Below are 22,244 nucleotides of genomic sequence, written 5' to 3'. Positions count from 1 at the left end.
TTTCATGTTTTAACGATTGTGAACAGTGCTGCTATGAACATAGGGACAAGTTCACATCTTTCTGATTTATAGTTTTTTTTGGGTATATTTCCAGGAGTGGGATTGCTGGATCCTATGGTAATTCTATTTTCAGTTGGGAAAACTGTTCTTGATAGAGAAATATGAAGCTGGGTGGAAGGGTTCACACAGAACAGTCCCACAAGGAAGTCTAACAGTCCTGGGACCTTTAAACTTTCCTAATTAGAGAGTACATAGACTCAGATCTGCTGGGGGGTATGGTGGAGATGAAAGATGAGCTCCCTCCTTGGCCTGGGAAGAACTGAATGTTTTCCTGGGAATCAGGCAGCAGTTGACGCATTGTCATCATTAGAGTTTTATATATATTTTTTTAATATCTAAAATTATACCAGCTCACTCCCTTTGAATTGTGAGTTATTTCCTCAGGGTCAGAAGTAATGAGAATTTTTAGAAGGCTAAAATATATTACCAAAGTACTCTCCTGAAAGGTGGTAACAATTTACTTTTCCATTTTGAATATTATACTTTGATGCCTATTTATAAATTATTTGAGACTGTTTTAACTACTTGAGCTATTTTAGGAAAAATTAATTTTTAGGCCAACTTGTGTCTATGTGAATTTGAAGGAAATCTAATGAATGAGAGGAAAGTCATTGTTTTTCCCCTATGTCATAATGTAGACAAGTTTCCATAAAGCTGGGATGATGACTTCACTTGCAAAAGACATTTGATATATCAACTGTAGCCATATGTTCTAAATATAACAGATTACTGCCATGTGCCTGAGTTAAGGAATACTGCGTTACATAAGCTGAAAGAACATTTGAAATATATGTTTGAATTTCAGAGTTCACATTGCAGACATGTTCATTTTCAATGACAGAAATAGGAAAAAAATATATATATACATATACAATGATATTTAGGGTATAATCAGTTTGATAGGACACTGAGTCTTATTAAAATCTGACCCTATATATATAAAGTATATTCAACTAAATTAGTATCCCCTTAAGAAGCCTTTGCTGGGGAGGAAGAACCAGACTTATGGACGAACAGAAAATAGGATGAGGAGAAAACTCACCAGTCTAATATTTAAGGAAGTATAATATGCATGGCCTCTTAGGGGCTTCACTTCTAGACTGGGAGTAGATTATGAGTACTTCTGCCATCTGCCTTCATTTAAAATTTTGATATTTGTTCACCATGAACTTTTTGGTACTGTATTTTAAATATATTTTATTAAAATATTATTTATGTTACTTACTGATGTTTTTGTGTGCACTGAAGTTGAGCCATCTATCTTCCTCCTGAATCAATATGCTTGCCCCGATTACTCTTTTCTCCCCTTCTCTGCTCAGAAGTGCAGCATATTCATGAGGCCACCAAAAAAAAAAAAAAAAAAAAAATCAGAAGTTTCTACTATATTCTCCAACCTGACCCTCCTTCCTCCATGGGCTATTTTTTCATGCTTCCAAAGACTTTTATCTTTCTTACCCCACCACCCCCAAAATTAAGATATAAAAGTATCCTAAGTTTTAAAAAATCTGATTTAAGTGTGAGTTGCCCAAATATTATTACTGTTAAATTAGATGAGTATGAGACAGTGGTAAAACACAGAAAAAAGGGGGAGAGAAAGTCATGAAAGCTTAGAAAGATTTTATTTAAGGTTGCTTTTCAAATATATGCTCTGGCCCAACATGAAATAATGCAAAAATGGACATCATAAATAATGCATTATGGATGTGTCTATACAAAAAAAAAAACTATCTGGAAGTCCCAATTAGGAAATTCATATTTATAGAGAAACGTTTGGAACTACAACAGAAATTGGCAACGGTTCCTATAATTTTTTATTAAATATTATTTAAAATTTTTATGTAACTATCTTTAAAACAAATATTTATTAAGTATTCCAGTGTTTGGAGGCAAAGGGGTTTTTATTGCAGAGATGTCAGTGCGTCCATTTTAGAGACACTGCATTTCTATAGGAATTTCCAGAGACAGAAAAGCAAGGAATTTCTCATGGAAGAATTTTAATTCTAAGGAAAAATTGATGAGACAATTTTAGAGGCTAGAGCTTTGTATCAGACTGAAGCACTAATAGAAAAGCAGTCACCCCTTGCAGGAGGCCAAACCTGGCTAGCTCATAGCATACCAGGAAATGCCTAATTTCTTACAGAGTGCAGAGTTGTGATCAGTATGGTTGGTATAATTAACCAGAGGTTGTTGGGTTAGGGCCAGATTCTTAGACAAAAAGCTTACTCTATAAAGAATGACATCTTTCCCTTTATTTTTCTGGATTAAATTTATTTAACCCCAAATAATGCAAGCTAGTAATGTGCCAAAATGTCAAATTATTGTTAAAATGTATACAAATGCACTATTTATAAAGAAATATGCTCTTTAATTAATCAGCTAATTAATATTTCCTTAAAATTTCCTATCTTAATTTTTTCTACTTCTTTCTAATACCAGTCTTCTTTTTCTTTACCTAACTGCATAATAATGTTCATGAACAGTGGTGGGATTAAAAAAAACAATGGATAAAATTTTAATCTAATTTTTTATGTCTCAAAGGTTTAACTCTCTAAATTTCTAATCATTATCGAGCTCCTTAGCTAGAATATCTGATCTCCTGTGCTTCTTGTTCATAGTAATATGTGGTTGAATGTGTACTCAAAGAGAACATGGCCTACAGGGCCTTTATGATTCTTTAAAACATTTAGCTGATTTAACACGATGAAATTGTGGTAGAAAAGTAAATATGTATGTGGGAGGAAAGACAAGTTCCTAGGGTATCTGTTTAGTTGGGAAATTACTTGATAATTGAGAATCACACTTAGAAAAAAGGAATCTATTCTAATCAAGAAGAGCCTTTCTTAAGGCTTATCCCTTAGTTTAATGAATAAACTTCAGGTATCATCCCTTAAGTTTCCTTCTGTATAGGATATTATACTAAATAATACGATGTAGATGAGAAAAGAAAATTGGTAGAATGCAAGTGTCATTGATACAGGTTTCCATCAAAATAGAGATGAGTTATAAATCTGTTTTCTCCCATGGAAAATATTCAACATGACATCAGTGACTCTATTCTGAATTGTATATTGATAACAGAGGACATGGGGGCTTCCCAAATGGCTCAGTGGTAAAGAATCTGCCTGCAGTGCAGGAGACAGGGGTTCAATTCCTGGGTTGGGAAAATCTCCTGCAGAAGGAAATGGCTACCCACTCCATATTCTTACCTGGGAAATCCCATGGACAGAGTAGCCTGGTGGGCTACAGTCCAGGGGAGTGACAAAAGAATCAGACAGGACTGAGTGACTGAGAACACATGCAATGGAGGGCATGACCAAGGATAGAAAAGGAGAAAAAAAGGTAGAATGGAGCTAGGAAAGTAGATATGATTCTTCTTTCTAGCATCATATTCTGCTGATCAGAGGCTACGTGCTCAGTAACCAGAGATAAAAGGACATCTGGAAGGAAACTTTGCCCTATATACTCAACAGAGATATCAGAAAAATCTGAGCCCAATATTTACTGAACATCTCTACATAACTGATACTGGAACATATACAATCTAGCAAAATGATATATGATCATACTATAGTCATACTGTGTCTCAGCATTGATTTTAGAGTATTATGAATTTCTGAGACATCAATTTATCCGTAGTCACATGTAAATGACCCCTCATCCTCAATTCAAATACACATTTAAATTAAGACATGCATCTACTATACATCTCTAATTTTACAATAATGGAAATGTTTCTATTGAATTTTATCATAAATAATCCAATTGGGCTATTCTTTGTAACTTCCACAACACTTTTTCTTATTGCTGCTGCTGCTGCAAAGTCACTTCAGTCGTGTCCGACTCTGTGCGACCCCATAGACAGCAGCCCACCAGGCTCCCCCGTCCCTGGGATTCTCCAGGCAAGAACACTAGAGTGGGTTGCCATTTCCTTCTCCGATGCATGAAAGTGAAAAGTAAAAGTGAAGTCGCTCAGTCATGTCCGACTTCTAGCAACCCCATGGACCGCAACCTACCAGACTTCTCCGTCCATGGGATTTTCCAGGCAAGAGTACTGGAGTGGGGTGCCATTGCCTTCTCCGTTTTCTTATTGAAAGACCACTAATCCAGATGAATCAGATGAAAATAAAAATTTTCCCATAGGTGAGAGGATCTTCTTTAGCAAAACAGGAAACTAGAAATCATAAAAAAGAAGATACACATTTTTGAATGGATAAAAAATTTGTGTAGCAAGACTCCAAATACAAGCCAAAAGCTGAATCACAGATTGCAAAAAATTTCACAACCCTTGTGACATACACATGGCTAATAACACAAGATTAACAGTCATAGACAAAGAACTTCAAAAAAGACCAAAAGAGGGCAAAGCCTATTCATAAAAAAGAAATGCAAGTGGTGAACAAGTATATGAAAAGATGCTCAATCCCAGTCGTGGTCTGTGTTAAAGTAATTTAACAAGGAGGTGGTTGGACTGAGGTGTCTGTAATGCCTCAGTAACCTAGGAAAGCAAACCGAAATATAAGCCAGAGTCAATACACTCAAATCCAAGAAAATGAAACTGAAGAACAACTAATCAAAAAGAACCAACCAGGCTTCCCCAAATAAAGCAACCACCTAAGATGTAGCTAATCAGATAATTTATTTTCTTTGTCTCTGATATTCTCAAAAAATGTCTTTTCCATGGCTTCTGTCAGTCGAGCAATCCCAAACCCTTTCAGCTTGGTGCTGTCCAACTGAAACCAATGTTTGCCGAAACTTGAGTGTGTCAGCTTACCTTATAACACGTGGTAACAGTTAAAGCAAGTATATAATCTATTAAACTTAGCCAAAATTACTTTTTTAAAAGGCAGTGTTGGTGAGAATGTGAGAAAATGTGCACTTCATGCACTGTGGTAGAAACATAAATTGCTGGTAATATGTCTAAAAATAAGAGGATATAACCTGTGTCACAGAAACTCTTCTCTTCAGAGTCTAGCCTAGAAAGATAAAAATATTAGTACTTCAAAATATTTATTATATAATTGCTCATGATGTAAAAAAGAAATGAAATTTTTAAAAACTGAATTAACCTGAATGTCCATCTAGGAGATTGTCCAAATACATTACGCTAAATGCATACTAAAGCAAACAAAACAGCCATTGAAAAAAGCAGATAAAGTTAAATTTTTATCTATTGATCTAGAGGCCTCTTCCTATGTATGAGATTAATTGTTTTTATTTAAAACTTACTCTACCCAAAGAGAAAAAAATAAAAGTATCATAAGCATTTGTCTCTCATATAAGCATCTACGGAAAATACTTATAGCTTTAAGAGCTTTGTGGGAGGCAATTGTCGGTCTGCTGTCCTGAAGCCAAGAGTGGGAGAAATGATTGCAGATGAGTATACCTATAGGATACCTTCCCTGGTAGCTCAGCTGGTAAAGAATCCCCCTTCAGTGCAGGAGACCCCAGTTCAATCTGTGGGTTGGGAAGATCCCCTGGAGAAGGGATCGGCTACCCACTCCAGTATTCTTGGGCTTCCCTGATGGCTCAGATGGTAAAGAATCCACCCGCAGTGTGGGAGGCCCGGGTTCCATCCCTGGTTTGGGAAGATCTCTTGGAGAAGGAAACAGCTACCCACTCCAGTATTCTTGCCTGGAGAATTCCATGGACAGAGGAGCCTGGCAGGCCCCAGGCTCTCCACGGAGTCAAACATGACTGAGTGACTTAAAAAAAAAAAGGACAGCATTGAGCCTATTTTGTTGGTTCTTTCCCTCACATAACAAGAAGTCTGGAGACAAGAATCTGGGCTAGCGTATGGCTTAAAGAAGGTAAGAATGTCCCAGCCACACCTTATCTTTCTGTTTCCACACTTTTCAAAATGGGCTTTTGTCTCCCTGGCTTATGGCTTCTTGCATCTGTGTTCCAGGGTGGGGGGGGGGAAAAAAAAAGTACTGGGAGTTGGGGGAGGGGAAAGCCTCTTCTCATGAAACATGCCTTTTATTTAGGAAGATTGCCTCTCCGTGGACATTCTTAATAAGGCAAAAATGGATGATATGATTAACCAAATGTTTGTATTCTTATAAAATGACCATACATGCCAGTGTGTGATCAATACTCATATTAGAATTATAACTCATAAATTATAATCTTTGATTCCTTGATGATATATCTAAAATGATACACACACACACACATATGCATACACGCTCAGTATGTGCATGCTCAGTCGTTTCAGTTGTGTCTGACTCTTTGCAACTCGCACGGATTGTAGCCCACCAGGTTCCTCTGCCCATGGGATGTCCCAGGCAAGAATACTGGAGTGGGTTGTCATCCCCTTCTCCAGGGGATCTTCTCAACCCAAGGGCAGAACCTATGTTATGTCTCCTGCATTGGCAAGCAGATTCTTTACCACTGAGCCACCTGGGAAGCCCATACACACACACACACACACACACAATTTCTGTCTTGTTTTCAGCTGAAGCTCCAGAACACTAAATGCTACTAAGTAGCTCCATATCTCCAAGTAAGTGCCAGGCTAAGTATGCAGCAATTGCAAAGGAGTTTATAAAACATGGTTTTGTACTTCTTGACCTCCCCTCCAATCCAAAGGACCGGAGAGACTGAGAACATATCGAAAGTCTCTCCCACCCCAACCTCATCAGTGAGAGGGTAGGAGGAGTGATTTTCCTCTGTCTCAAGACAACCTAGAAAATGACCATCAGATTCCCAAGAGGAGCTTAGTATTGGTTTCCTGGAGGTTGGGGACACAGTGGTGTCTGAGTCACAACTTAAAACATGGAGTTGCCAGGAGTGGTCTAATGAGTGGGGGAGAAGCTGATGGAGAGAAAGAGAGGAAGCCCACCTAGGCTTTCTCCAGTAGCTGACAGCCAACTTGAGATAAGGATGGAGAAAGGATAGAGCTTCAAATAAAGTTGACAGAGCTGTTTCTGTTTCTTACTGTACTGAACTGAACATGGAGTTACAGGGCTAAGATATTTTTGTGACGGAAGGGACCGGAGGATTTATCTGAGGTCAACTAGAAAAATAATAGATCTTGTCATACATTTTCTCCAAGATGCAGGAAAGAAATAGCTCTTCAGAGCAGATTTTAATAAGTAGTCAGTGACAAGAACAGATAATATCTGACCCTTCAAGTATGTATATGTATGTCGATATTCTTACACAGGAATAGAACCTTTTAGAAGGATATACCAGAGAGTGATAACAGTAATTACCTCTGGAGAAGAAAAAGGAAGAACTAAGACTAAGGAAGGAAGAGAGGTTTTCACTGCCATCCTTCGGCCTCTGAATTAATGACCTTAGACATTTATTGCTTAAGAAAAAAATCAATTTTAAGAAGTTTACTGGAATTTTGTGGTGGCTCTACGTGTGTTAACATCAGTTACAAATTGTATAAATATGGTGAAATCAACCACACTTCAGTAAAAATTTTTTAAAAGAAGAAAAAAACATGCTGGAAAGGAGCAAACTCTGATTAATAGATATACCAATAAAAGGAGCTAATCAAGAAGTTCAAAACTCCTGATGAGCAGTTTCTTTGAAATCTGAAATGCTATCGACTTTTTAGTCAAACTATCATAGGGAGTGAAAATCATAAAAGAGTTTCATTTTATAGTTTTTTGTGTGTGGTTGAAATTTCCAATATGAATATGATGAGCATATACAGTTTCTCAAAACAAGTGTTATACTCTATTTATATGTGTACTGCTTGACCACACACAGCCACAGTAACTACAAACTTACACTTTTCAAGTTCTTAGAAGTCTACTTTGCAGATTATTTATCCATCCACTCTTATCTTTTAAAACAAATCACTGTAACATGAAAGCCCAGTGCTGTTTTATAATCATGATGTGAAATATCAGTCAATAAGAAAAACGCCCCACCTTTTTCCTACACAATTTGTCAGTGCACCTGGGTGAACATTTTGGTGAGATTTTTCTAAAGACATATTCTGTGGGAAAATTTTTGTAACATTATGCTATTGATACGGATGGTAGCTCCCCATGGCTATTTTTCATTTAATGAATTATTCTGTGCCATGACCATATTTTGCTGCTGCTGTTGTTGCTATATGTTTTAGGACACTGATGCCTCAGAATTGTTCATACAGTGGAGGACCATATCCTGATCATAGAAGTTAAAATGCTCTTATTTCTTGGAAGTAGAATTAGATACATAATTACTTGCTGACATATATAACATGATACATGTATACATGATACAATTATATACATGAGTCAACTTTCTTCATTTCCCTGCACAATCTATGTTCTTTCAAGTTGACTTAGGTTTTCCTCTGAGATCATCAACATTATTTTTAAGAAGTCCACTATGACTCCCATTCTGTAGTTTCTCAAACTTAAAACTCAACTATGCTCCTGTATCTCTGATAAGATTTTTGAGGCCACAAGGAAATATTTCAGTTTCTCTCTCATTGTTTATTTGTGAGATAGGAAAATTCATGGACTAGTCAAAATAAATGCACAAGATTCTGAAATCTCTCATTTTGTGTTAAGTAAATACAGGTGAATTTCATATTATCTCAAATTCCTATTATTTCTGAATTGTACATATAAAAAGCTTAGCAAGCTGATTTCTCACCTTTTAAGAATTCCTGGATCTCATTATTCTAGTTTTCAAAACCACCAGTGTAAAGAGCATGGGCTTCATGGTCATAGACCATGGTTTAATGCCGGTTCTGACCCTTAATAAGCATGAGCAAATAAATCCCTTACCTCAGGAAAATCTAGGCTCTGATTTAGAGTGTTGCTGAAGGAATTAAAAACATTGGCACACATAAAGTGGTTGGTACTTGGTAAATGTTTTGCATCATTTTACACATACCACATCATTAAATCCCCATAGCAAACTTGTAAGGTGGGTTTTATTAACTTAGTTTTCTAAATAAGGAAAGTTAAAGTGCCGGAGCTGAGCCTGAATCTCAAACGAGAGATTTCAAAACAGCAAAGAGAATGGTTTAGGGAAGACACCATACTTCCATAGATGCATGGAAGTACTACATGTTGGACCTGTGGGAAAAGAACATTTATTTTCATTTTTTCCCTCATATCTAACTATAATATAGACTTTCTATGTTAAAATTTCTCAACTGTATCAGACCTGCGGTGCCCTTTTTATAACAATAATTTATAACCCTCACTTTACTGTCCTGGAATAATATTTATAGATAACCTACTATACCCAGGAAGTTAAATCTATCTAATAACCCCACTATAATATAGGAAGAAATAAAAACATAGCAATTTAATTAAATAATTTGTATTTCAATACAAAATGTTCAGGCACAATTTCACCAGAAATCCCAGGTGGCCCTTGTGCTAAATAAAGAACCTGCCTGCCAATTCAGGAGATGTAAGAGACGCGAGTTTGTATCCTGGGTCGTCGGGAAGATTCCCCTGGAGGAGGGCATGGCAACCCACTCTAGTATTCTTGCCTGGAGAATCCCATGGACAGAGGAGCCTGGTGGGTGGGCTACAGTTCGTGGGGTCGCAAACAGTCAGACGCAACTAAAATGACTTAGCATAAGCACATATATAGAACCACCAGGACTGTGACAACTTAAGCAGGTTTCGAAAAGCCATTGGAGAATGTCATGGCTTTTGACCATACTTTATTTAGTACTATTTTAATATTTATTTATTAGACTGCCTCAGGTTCCAGTTGCAGGATCTTGGTTGCAGCGTGTGGACCTCTCTCTAGCTGTGGCGTGTGGGCTCGAGGAGGCAAAGGCTCAGTCGTTGTGGCAGGCAGGTTTAGTTGTACCAGAGCATGTGGGCTCTTTGTTCCCCCACCAGGGATCAAACCCACTTCCCCTGCATTGGAAGGTGAATTATTAACCACCGGACCACCAGGGAAGTCCCTTATCTATAATACTTAAAATCTAAGGCCAGTAGCAACCTTAATAGGGAAGATCATAATATCCATTTTCTTCCAGGAGAATGTCAACTAAATACACATATATAGATAAATATGTTTCACAGATTCTATTCCTTCCCCAAATCTTAAATTCACTTTCCTGCTGCCCTCTCCCCTTCCAAAAAAAAAAGATGAGAGATTAAAGGAAAAATGCATTCCTTGTCCATTGGCCTTTTCTCATTCCACTGCTTAGGCCCCAAATTTTAGATACTTTCTCTTACCTACATTCAATTCAGGATCTATGATCACTCCTACTACCTTCACTGTTATTGTCTCTTCAAGTCACTCAGTTTTTGCCTGAAATATGGAAAACTGTCTTCTAATTGATTTCTCTGCTTTTAAATTTGATGCTTTATAATCTATTTTGAAAACAGTTAGAGTATTATGGACTGAATTGTGTCTCTCTAAAATTCCTATGTGTATGCTCTAACCTCCAATGTAACTGTATTTGGAGATAGATGTTTTATGGAAGAAATTAAGGTTAAACATGGTCTTAAGGGTAGGGCACTAATCTGATAGGCCTCTCTCCTTATAATAAGAGGCCCAGGAGAGCTGTTTTTACCATGTAAGGACACAGCAAGTAAGGAGTTGACTTCATGCCAAGGGAGCTGTCACCAGAACCCAAGTATGCTGGCACCCTCATCTTGAACTTCCAGTCTTTAGAACCATGAGAAAATAAATTTGTTGTTAAGTCCCCCAGCTTATGGTATTAAAAACCCTAATACATAGAATAATTTTTTTAAAAAAAAAAACCTAAGTCACACCATTCATCCCTCCGAGTGGAACACTCCATTGGATTCTCACTCCTCTGAGTACTAGGTAAGAGTCCTAGCAATCCTAGAAATTGCCTTTAGGAACCTATAAATTCTGGCTTCTTTCCTTCCTAATTCAATTTCTTACTACTCTCCTTATCCATCACTTCCCTTCAACCACACTGCCCTCCTCTTATTCTTCAACCCACCAGGCATATTCCCATGTCAGGCATATCCCCATCTCAGGGCCTCTGTGCCAACTATTCCTTCTGATAGAATTCTATTTTCTCAAGTCATGAGTTACTCCTCACTTCCTTTGACCTTTGCTCAAAAATTAAAGACTTAATGAAAAAAAAAATGAATTTGTTGTATCTAAGTGTCAGTTTAATACACTCGCAACTTTAGAGTTAAATTGTATCACCTGTTATAGCTTAAAGGAATACAAATTATAACTTCCTTTTAGTAACAAAATGTTTGGTTTTTAATACCCTGAAGGATTATTGCAGTAAATCCAAATAAATATTCCAGCTCCTAATTAAGATAGGAATGCGAGTCGATAAATTAAATCACCTGAAATGACCTTATATTAATAGTTTTTACTGATTTTGATGAATTTTTTCAGCAGATATTTGGTAACTACCCACTCTGCAAGGTTGATTGGCCACTGAACAATCAAAAATAAAATAGTCCCTACTTCAAGGAGCTCACAGAGTAGGAAACAACTTATGTTGAAATAATCATTGCTTTTAACACAATGCAAAACTTAAACACAATTCCTTAATAGTTTTATTTCCTTTTTTAAAAGCTAAACCCAAGTAAAAATACACTCCTCTTTTTGTGAATTATATCATTAAACAAACTACATATCAACTAGCATAGAGATTGATATGGAATTATTTTCCTAAAAATTAGCACTAGTCATCTATGAGTGATGCTTTCATCATTTGAAAAGTAAGCATGTATGAAAAAACATGTTAGATCAGTATTTTCAATAACAGGTCTCAACTCCAAGAACAAAAATTGAAAAGTGATGTTATATCCAAAAATGAAACGAGCAAATTTAGCCAACGGAAAGAGGTGTCGCTGTAGAATGTTCCTAAAATGTTTCTCGCAAAAATTTTGCCGTTTCTAAACAAGCAGCATCCCCTATTTAAAAGTTTCACTCCTCCCCGCCACATCTCGGAAAACCTATCAGAGCACGAGTTCTTCCTTTCAACAACAAACTCCTAGGTTCACGAAACACCAAAGCTGTAGAAGCTCTATGATTGGCTAAGAGGTGAATGACGTAAGGTTTCTCAAGGCCACTAAGAATCGTCCGCCCCAAGACTGGCTCAGAGTCCACCTTCTGATTGGTCCTTACGGCAAGAAAGCAGGGACAATTGCTAAAGTTGACTTCTGGGATCAAACCCCAGGAAAAGATGGCGGCGACCAAGTGCTGGAGGTTTGTGCTCCGTAGTCCAGGGCTGTCATTGCACACCGCGGCCGAGGCCGCCGTCACGGCTCCAGAAGTGACCGGCTCAGATGTCAAGGCGGTCGCAGTCGCGCGCTACCCGCCGATCGTGGCTTCCCTAACTGCCGACAGCAAGGCGGCACGGCAGCGGCGAGTGGAGCGATGGCAGGCCACAGTGCACGCGGCCAAGTCGGTGGACGAGAAGCTGCGAATTCTTACCAAGATGCAGTTCATGAAATACGTAGTTTACCCACAGACCTTCGCCCTGAACGCTGACCGCTGGTACCAGAGCTTCACTAAGACCGTGTTCCTGTCGGGGCTACCGCCGCCGCCTGCCCAGCCAGATCCGGGGCCCGCGCAGGTTCTGGACCTCACTGCCCTTCGCGCCGCCGCCTGTGACTGCCTCTTGCAGGAGCACCTCTTTCTGCGGCGCAAGAAGCGTGCGCCCATCTACCAGGAACGCTACACCGTCGCCTCATCCTTCTTGAACCAACTGGTAGCTTCCCTCACCGGCTTGCTCAGCGCTTACAATCCGGTCCTGGCTGCCGCCGCCCTCGGTGAGCCTCGGGCAGCCTTTCGGGGCGGGGGAGGTGGGCATAGTAGGGGACCGTGGGTGCGTGCTAAGTCGCTTCCGTAGTGTCCTGCTTTTTGCTGCCTCATGGCCAGTAGTTCGCCAGGCTCCTCTGTCCGTGGAATTTTTCACGCAAGAATACTGGAGTGGGTTGCCGTACCCTGCTCCAGGGGATCTTTCCCTCCCAGGGATGGAGCCGGCTCTCCTGCCTTCTACATTGGCAGGCGGGTTCTTTACCACTAGCGCCACCTGGGAAGCCTGGTTAAGGCATCTCTCTCTGGGCTAAATTTGCCCCCTCTTCATTTCTTTCTGCTTAGTCAGTTCTTTTCCAGTCCTTTCGCTCCTAGCTAGGGCTGTGTCCGGAGGCTGGGTTGTAGTGTCTGTACTTCCACTTACTAACTTATTACTGCTTAATGAAGGTCCAGCCAAATGGAAGTGTAGTGTTGGTTAAGAGAAGGGGCTCCTAGAGAGCGTGACAGACCTGGGGTAGCCTTTTCGCTCTTCCACCAAAAAGTTACTGACCTTTTGGCGGTTTATAAACCGATTTTGGCCTAGTTTTTCCTCATTTTCAAGGTGAGAATACGATAATTGTACTACTTGGTCATAGAACTGTTAAGATTAAAGATGGTATTGATTAAAATACCTAACGTATATTCAGTACTTTCTGTATGCCTGACCTTGTTTTGTATTTTATATGTGCCTAATTTTATACTTACAATAAATTTACAGTAGGTAGCACTGTTTTCATAAAAACCAAACAAACCCAAAGCACAGAGTCATAAAGTGTATTTAGTCAAAGAACCTATTGCCGGTAGATTTGGAGGACAGGCTTCAAACCCAGTCATTTTGGGTTTCCAATAAACAGTCAGCAACTTCTGTTTTACTGTTAAAAGCAGGCTTGAAAAATAATTAATGGATAGTATTTTAAAGATAAGTGTTTCTAAGGCTTTCATGATTTTGTATCTGCCACCCCTGTAGGTATCTTAATAAATATTTATTGAATTAATGTTACTATGACTGTAGGTGTGTGTTCAACTGAGTCTTGTACTGTGCTTGTTACTTCCCTGCCAGTTGGGAATGAAGTAGTCTCCAGGGAAGCATCACAGACTTTTGTTCATGATTGATGGCCTGGGAAAGTTGACATTCTGCCCAAGACCTAGGTTCCTCTTGTATGTAATGGAGATGATGACAATTATACATACCTTTGAGAGTTATTGTGAAGATTGAGTTAGTAATTCATGAGACAGCTATGACTCTTACTAAACTTTTTATATCTGGTGAGTGAGATTGCTGTTGCTCTTATTTTGTGTTTATCCTTAACTGAGAAACTTCTTTGGTCACAACACTTAATGTACTGTGGCACAGGTAGATATTAACAGTTTAAGCATTATGTTTATGTTGTGATCGTTTATGTTATCACATAATTCAAACTTTAACTTACACCAAAGAGTAATTTTTGGTGTATTTTCAACTAGCACAGTTCTTGAATTCTGTATTGTTGAGCCTGGTATTCTGAATAACTAGATTTGTTCAGATTATCAGATAAAAATGTTTTGAATATCTTTTGATAGATTGTAACCGCCCAGTTCACTTCTACTGGTTGCGAGGTGAAGAAATTATTCCTAGTGGTCATCGGAAAGGTCGAGTTGATGCTGTGCGATACCAAATAAATGATAAACCCCACAACCAGATTCGAATATCCAGACAACTCCCTGAGGTAAGGATGTATTGCTTATGTGTCTGTTCACAGTTGAGGAGGAAGTATCAGCATGCTAGGTCAGTGGTCCCTAACTTTTTTGACACCAGGGACTGGTTTTTGTGGAAGACAGTCTTCCCCTGGACTTGGGGCAGGAGTTGGTGGGGAATGATTTCAGGATGATTCAAGTGTGTTACATTTATTGTGCACTTAATTTCTATTATTATTACATTGTGATATATAATGAAATAACCATAGAACTCACCATCATGCAGAGTCAGTGGGAGCTCCGAGTTTGTTTGCCGCAACTAGACAGTCCCATCTGGGGATGATGGGAGACCGTGCCTCCGAAAGTGTGTGACTTATGTCCTATCTACTCTGTAATCTCTTTTTGCCTACTGTCAGTGCAGAAAACCCTGCTTCACAAAGATGTTGGAAATGGAGGTAGGCTTTTCAGGACTTTTGTGGCAGTTTGATATTCTGCCTTGACTGAATATGGCAGGTTTGAAGTTGTCTCAAATATACTTTTAAGACCACTGTTGTTTGTGATCTCAGGTAGTATTGTGAGCAGCGGGGAGCAGCTGTAAATACTTATCTGTATTTACAGATAATTAAATATCTTTGCTCACCTGCTACTCACCTCTTGCTTTACAGCCTGGTTCCTGACAGGCCAGGGGCCAGTACCTGTCTGTAGCCCAGGAGTCGGGGCCCCCTGTGCTAGGTAATGGGTTAGAAAGGATAAAAAGCTTTGGGTAGAGCCCTTTCCTTTCAAGTGTATTTGGAGTACATCTCATCTTAAATGCTTTTTCAGCTTTTTAACTGTGTATTGTGCAGAGGTCAGATAATCATTTTAAGTGAGGTTAGGCATCAGTTTATAGGACCATACCAATCTTTCCATTTTCTTAATACAAAAATACTGCTGATAGTTTATGATTTTAATTTATAGTGGACTATCCTATCTCGTTGTAAATCGAGGCATTTTAACAGCTAGAAGTATTCATTTTATAGGTATCCAGTTCTTTTGGAGAAAACAAGTGTATTCTGAGTGTTATCTGTTTATCCATGCAAGAGGTTGGCACATTTCTTCTGCAAACGTCCAAACAGTAAATATTTTAGGCTTTAGGGGCCATAAGTTTCTGTTGCAGTCTCAGTTCTTATGTAAAAATAGTACTGTACCATATGTAAATGAATTTATACAACTGTGTTCCAGTAAAACTTTATTTGGAAAAACAGTTAGCTGGCTAGATTTGGCCCATCTTTAGATGGTTGCTGCTGCTGCTGCTAAGTTGCTTCAGTCATATCTGACTCTGTGCAACCCAGTAGACGGCAGCCCACCAGTCTCTGTCGTCCCTGGGATTCTCCAGGCAAGAACACTGGAGTGGGTTGCCATTTCCTTCTCCAATGCATGAAAGTGAAAAGTGAAAGTGAAGTTGCTCAGTCATGTCTGACTCTTAGCGACCCCATGGACTGCAGCCTACCAGGCTCCTCCGTCCATGGGATTTTCCAGGCAAGAGTACTGGGGTGGGATGCCATTGTCTTCTCCGTTAGGTGGTAGAGTTTAATCATTTTGTAAATGCATCTCATTTTTAAGATTTTTAACTGTTAAGAATGTAAATATATGCTAGTGTTGCTGTGAATTTACTTATGACTTTTTTCTTTAAGTTTGTGCCACTGGATTATTCTGTACCTGTAGAAGTCCCTGTTAAGAATTGTAAGCCAGACAAACTCCCATTATTCAAACGGCAATATGAAAATGCCATCTTTATTGGTAAGTTTCTCCTTTAATAATTGTATTCAGAGTGTCCTGTGCAAATTTGCATAACTAATTTTTGATGACCAAGAAGTTCAGCCTGTCCATGAACAATGTAACTTATCTCAGGTTGCAACATGCCTGAAAATTGAAAGAAAATATTCTCTCAACTTAGCATTTAAAATTTTATGTTTCTACTGAATTACAGTATTTAAGGTTAAAAAACAGTTATAGTTTATGATTTAGCTTTACTCTATGAAAGTCTCTAGGTTTATGCATGTCTCTGCAAATGGCATGATTCTTTTCCTTTTTATGCTTGAGTAATATTCCATTGTGCACGTGTGTGTGCACACACACATATACATGTACATATGTACACACACACACACACACACACACACACCACATCTTCTTTATCTATTCCTTTGTTGAAGGATATTTAGGTTGCTTGCATATCCTGGCTTTTGTAAGTAGGGCTGCTATGAACATTAGGATGCATGTATCTTTTGGAATTCTGGTTTTCTCCAGATATGTGCCAAGGAGTTGGACTGCCAGGTCACAGGGTAGTTCTGTTCTTAATTTTTTAAGGAACCTCCCTGCTGTTCTCCATAGTGAATATATCAATTTACATTCCCACCAACAGTGTAGGAAGGTTCCCCTTTCCACACGCCTTCAGCATTTATTGTTTGTATATTTTTTTGATGATGACCATTTTGACTGATGTAGTACCTCAGTGTAGTTTTCTTTTGCACTTCTCTAATAGTTAGTGATGCTGAGCATCTTTCCACGTGACTTTTGGCCATCTGTATGCCTTTGTTGGAGAAATGTCTATTTAGGTCTTCTGTCCATTTTTTGATTGGGTTATTTGTTTTTTGATATTGAACTGCATGAGCTAATTGTTTATTTTGGAGATTAATCCCATGATTATCTAACATGTTTTATCAGTCCTCTTTCAATCACTGTGGTGGTCTTGGAGAGTGAATTGTGGGGAACTTTTGGTTGAAAAGACTTTCCACTAAAATCAAGAATGTCAGCATTATAAAGGAAGTTTTTAAAGTTATGAAGTGTTTGTATCCTTTGGTGAATATGACCAGGAGAAAAACAAAGCTCCCAATGATGACCAAGGAGTGTGAGAAAACTGACGTAATAGGGAATTATAAATTTTACATATATTCCTTTGACTGATGATAGCTGGCAGATTGTACTTTCAGGTGAAATTTTTTATAAACAATAAGTAAACCCAGCTTTCCATTCATGTATTTTGAGTGCTGATCATATAATGAGTAGAGAGATATATGCGTTTGAAGTAAATACTGAGGACATGTTTCTATATTCCCTACTTGTGCATTTCATCTGAAATGTTTTTATTTTGCTTACAGGCACAAAGACAGCAGATCCACTCTGTTATGGACATACCCAGTTTCATCTACTACCTGACAAATTAAAAAGGGAACGGCTTTTGAAACAAAACTGTGCTGATCAGATAGAAGTCATTTTTAGAGCTAATGCTATTGCAAGCCTTTTTGCTTGGACTGGAGCACAGGCTATGTATCAAGGTAAAACTAGTTTTATGGCATCAATGTTATTGGAAGACATTTTAATAATTTAGCAGGTCAAATTATTTTCTTTAGGTTAAAACGTAGGTAGAATCTTAACATTTTGAAAACTTGCATTGGCACACAATGCAGTTGTTTTAAAATCCATAATTAGATATTTTACATTTATAGTTGGTTAATGGAACTTTGGTAGTTACCCTCATCTTTTACTTTGACCATTTTTGTGTGAATGCATTTTTTTCTGATGATATTCTCAAACATTTCAAAGACTAGCTAACTGAATCAACTCTATAGATGATAACAGCTTTCTGAAACTAGAAAATGAACTGCTTTCATGGATTAAATTTTAGATTAAATCACAGTTATCATGTATAATTTCTTTGAGAACCATATCTAGGGTGTAGATTGGGAGACAGTTCATTCAGTTAATGGCTTATGGTTATCAGGCACTGTTGGCTTTGGAGATACAGTGTTGAATGAGAGAGATCCTGCTTTCCTGGAGCTTATATTGTAGTAGGGATAGTAAAAGATAGTAAACATGTAGTGTTTTTGAAAGTATTAATCACTTCAGTCATGTCCAACTCTATGTGACCCCATGGACTGTAGCCCATCAGGCTCCTCTGTCATTTCTCCAGGCAAGGAAAGTTGAGTGGATAGCCGTTCCCTCCTTCAGGGAATGTTCCAACGAGTGGTGATGCTCTGAAGAGAATACACTAGATGAAGGGTAGAATGTGCATAGGGTGCAGGTATAAATGAGGCATGGGGCAGAATCACTTTAGACTTGTAGAGTTAATTCAGGGGAGGTCTCTAAAGACTTTCATTTGAACAGAGACCTGAAGGATGAGGAGCTGCCTCTGCATAAACTTGTGGGAAGGACACTTCCAGGCAAAGGGAATGACAGGTAGCTCTGAGGTAGGAAGAGACTTGATGTGTTCAAGGAGCAGATGAAGGCTGATGAAGAAAGGGAGTGGGAGAATGAGGATGGGGAGCTGGGGTGAGATAGAGGAAGCTGGGGGCATGTCACAGAGGACTTTCAGAGCCCGCTGTGAACCACTTGACTTTTGTTGCAAAACCAGAAGTAATATAATGCATACCTGGGTTGCTCCTACTCCTATATAAACATCCAGGAGGAGTTTTAACAGTGATTTAATTATTGCCAGCCTTATCTTTTTTTTCCCTCTGTATATATATTTTTAACCTCATACTCACAATTGTTGACTTATGTCTTTATAATAGAACTAAATAGATAAGAGTAGGAATACAAGTAGACAATCAGAAAAATTAAGAGGAAACTTTCTTAAAGATGTTAGAATGGTGTAGTTTATTCATAAAAAACAAAGTACTTTTTATATTATAATTAATTCTGTATTTTAACAATACTGTTTATTGGCTGTCTTCGACAGGGGAGCCTCATGGGCTGCCACCTATGGGGTTGCATAGAGTCAGACATGACTGAAGTGACTTAGCAGCAACAGCAGCATTAAAGTTGATATAAAATATATATGTGGCAAAACTTACAACTTACTGTGTGGCCCTTGAATTTAAAAGTATTAAAGCCAGTCAACCTGTACCAAGAGACAGCCAGAAAATTTGAATAATAAAGATATTCAGATATCCTGGAACCTTATGATGACATAAAATACAGTAGGCAAAATGAAAACAACTCATAAAACTAATTTTGAAATATAAATTAAGACATAGAATTCATCTAATAACTAACTACATGGTTGAAGTTCTTAGAAAGTCAAGGGTTTTTCTGAGGGCTTTTTTTTTGTAGATTTGGTGAAGTAAATGTCTGTAATGGTTATTGGGTGGTAGATGCTGCTGGTATAAGGGAAATTCGAACATATTTAGGGTTGGTGAATAACGATGTCGAGACATCTGCATAAATGGAGCTCACTTCTCTTCTTAGGTGAAGTGAGCTAAGGTTGAAATCTGATGAAGTCCAAAGTTGTCGAAAAAGTGTATCATGAACTTTGGGGATCCTAGAATTCTGGAAGGAAATAGTTCTTGATGCAGAAATGGAATATAGGATTAGGGTGGAGAAGATAGCGAAAACATTGAGATCTTTAGAAATTTAGTAGGTAAAATAATCCAGGTTATAGGAGGTATTTTATGTCCTCTAGTGTGTGTATTTTGTTTTGGTAAAATATATTCTACATATAAGTTTCAGCATAACTTTTCTTCTACAGGATTCTGGAGTGAAGCAGACGTTACTCGACCTTTTGTCTCCCAGGGTGTGATCACAGATGGAAAATACTTCTCTTTTTTCTGTTACCAGTTAAACACTTTAGCACTAACTGCGCAAGCTGATCAAGACAACCCTCGTAAAAATATATGTTGGGGAACACAAAGTAAGCCTCTTTATGAAACAATCGAAGATAATGATGTCAAAGGTTTTAATGATGACGTTTTACTTCAGTTGGTTCACTTTTTACTAAATAGACCAGAAGAAGAGAAAGCACAGCTGTTGGAAAATTAAGAAAAAACATTTGCTTTGGGACTCTGGGAATACTGAAATTTCACTGAAGGAACAGTAAAAGGAATTTTGGTAATGAGACTTCTGTCAGATATTAAATACATAGATTTTGAGACAAATGTTTCTTTATGTTAACCTGTGATTAGACCTTTCATTCTGCTCAAAATACAAAACTAAGAGATTTAATTTTAGATACAAGTATGTTGATTAAAATAATTTCATTCATCTGTGACTAACTGATGAGACCAATTGAATAATCTTCAGTACTTGAGTTTAATTGTCTCTGTGTGTTTCTGTAACTTACTGCGTACCACTCACTGCATGACAGGCCGGTAATCTGAGAAACAAGGAGTTGGGGCGAGGAAAAATGACTTTATTTGGAAAGCCAGCAAGCCAAGAAGATGACAGACCAATGTCCTAAAGAATGATTTTAATTTGAGGTAGAATTTTAGCTTTAATGCTAGGGAAGGAGGAGGGAAGCAGGGTGCCTGATCAGCTTGTGGACCTTCTTCTGAATGGATGGTAATGAGATAATCTGGTGGTATTTTGGGAGTCAACATTATCAACCTGATTCCAACTTGGCTGGGGTCTCAGAATATTAACTGTAACCCTCAAGGAGGAACTAAAGGTCTGTGACTTTGTTTTATGACTATGTATTATTTTGTCTTCAGTTCGATTCAGCTCAGTCGCTTGGTCATGTCTGACTCTTTGTGACCCCATAAACCGCAGCACGCCAGGCCTCCCTGTACATCACCAACTCCCGGAGTTTACCCAAACTCATGTGCATGGAGTCGGTGATGCCATCCAACCATCTCATCCTCTGTTGTCCCCTTCTCCTCCTGCCCTCAATCTTTCCCAGCATCAGGGTCTTTTCAAATGAGTCAGCTCTTCGCATCAGGTGGCCAAAGTACTGGAGTTTCAGCTTCAACATCAGTCCTTCCAATGAAGACCCAAGACTGATCTCCTTTAGGATGGACTGGTTGGATCTCCTTGCTGTCCAAGGGACTCTCGAGAGTCTTCTCCAACACCACAGTTCAAGTGTATCAATTCTTCAGCTCAGCTTTCTTAATGGTCCAGCTCTCACATCCATACATGACACTGGAAAAACCATAGCTTTGACTAGACGGACCTTTGTTGACAAAGGAATGTCTCTGCTTTTTAATATGCTGTCTAGGTTGGTCATAACTTTCATTCCAAGGAGCAAGTGTCTTTTAATTTCATGGCTGCAATCACCATCTGCAGTGGTTTTAGAGCCCCCAAAAATAAAGTCTCACTGTTTCCACTGTTTCCCCATCTATTGGCCATGAAGTGACAGGACCGGATGCCTTGATCTTAGTTTTCTGAATGTTGAGCTTTAAGCCAATTTTTTCACTCTCCTCTTTCACTTTCATCAAGAGGCTTTTTAGTTCCTCTTCACTTTCTGCCATAAGGGTGGTGGTATCTGATTTCTCCTGGCAATCTTGATTCTAGCTTGTGCTTCTTCCAGCCCAGCGTTTCTCATGATGTACTATGCATATAAGTTAAATAAGCAGGGTGTGATATACAGCCTTGACGTACTCTTTTTCCTATTTGGAACCAGTCTGTTGTTCCATGTCCAGTTCTAACTATTGCTTCCTGACCTGCATACAGGTTTCTCAAGAGGCAAATCAGGTGGTCTGGTATTCCCATCTCTTTCAGAATTTTCCACAGTTTATTGTGATCCACACAGTTAAAGGCTTTGGCATAGTCAATACAGCAGAAATAGATGTTTTTCTGGAACTCTCTTGCTTTTTTGATGATCCAGCAGATGTTGGCAATTTGATCTCTGGTTCCTCTGCCTTTTCTAAAACCAGCTTGAACATCTGGAAGTTCACGGTTCATGTATTGCTGAAGCCTGGCTTTGAGAATTTTGAGTATTACTTTACTAGCGTGTGAGATGAGTGCAACTGTGTGGTAGTTTGAGCGTTGTCTTGCCTGACTATTTTTGCTTGTTTCTGCATTGTCTCACTCTC

The 22,244-nt window shown here is 38.6% G+C and overlaps 1 protein-coding gene across 1 annotated transcript; it reads left to right on the top strand.

Moving 5' to 3' along the window:
• The first annotated feature begins 12,135 nt into the window (after positions 1-12,135).
• On the top strand, positions 12,136-20,524 carry MRPS30 (mitochondrial ribosomal protein S30). The gene is made up of 5 exons (XM_061129826.1): positions 12,136-12,758; positions 14,344-14,489; positions 16,131-16,236; positions 17,598-17,774; positions 19,967-20,524. Exons 1-5 carry the CDS (start codon positions 12,170-12,172, stop codon positions 20,254-20,256), a joined length of 1,308 nt encoding a protein of 435 aa, XP_060985809.1. The 5' UTR covers positions 12,136-12,169; the 3' UTR covers positions 20,257-20,524.
• Positions 20,525-22,244: the final 1,720 nt, after the last annotated feature.

Source organism: Dama dama, chromosome 25 (assembly GCF_033118175.1).
Source record: "Dama dama isolate Ldn47 chromosome 25, ASM3311817v1, whole genome shotgun sequence".
In the NCBI taxonomy this organism is placed as follows: domain Eukaryota; kingdom Metazoa; phylum Chordata; class Mammalia; order Artiodactyla; family Cervidae; genus Dama; species Dama dama.
The sequence above is the reverse complement of the archived record's forward strand: the minus strand, read 5'-3'. Positions and strand labels throughout refer to the sequence as shown.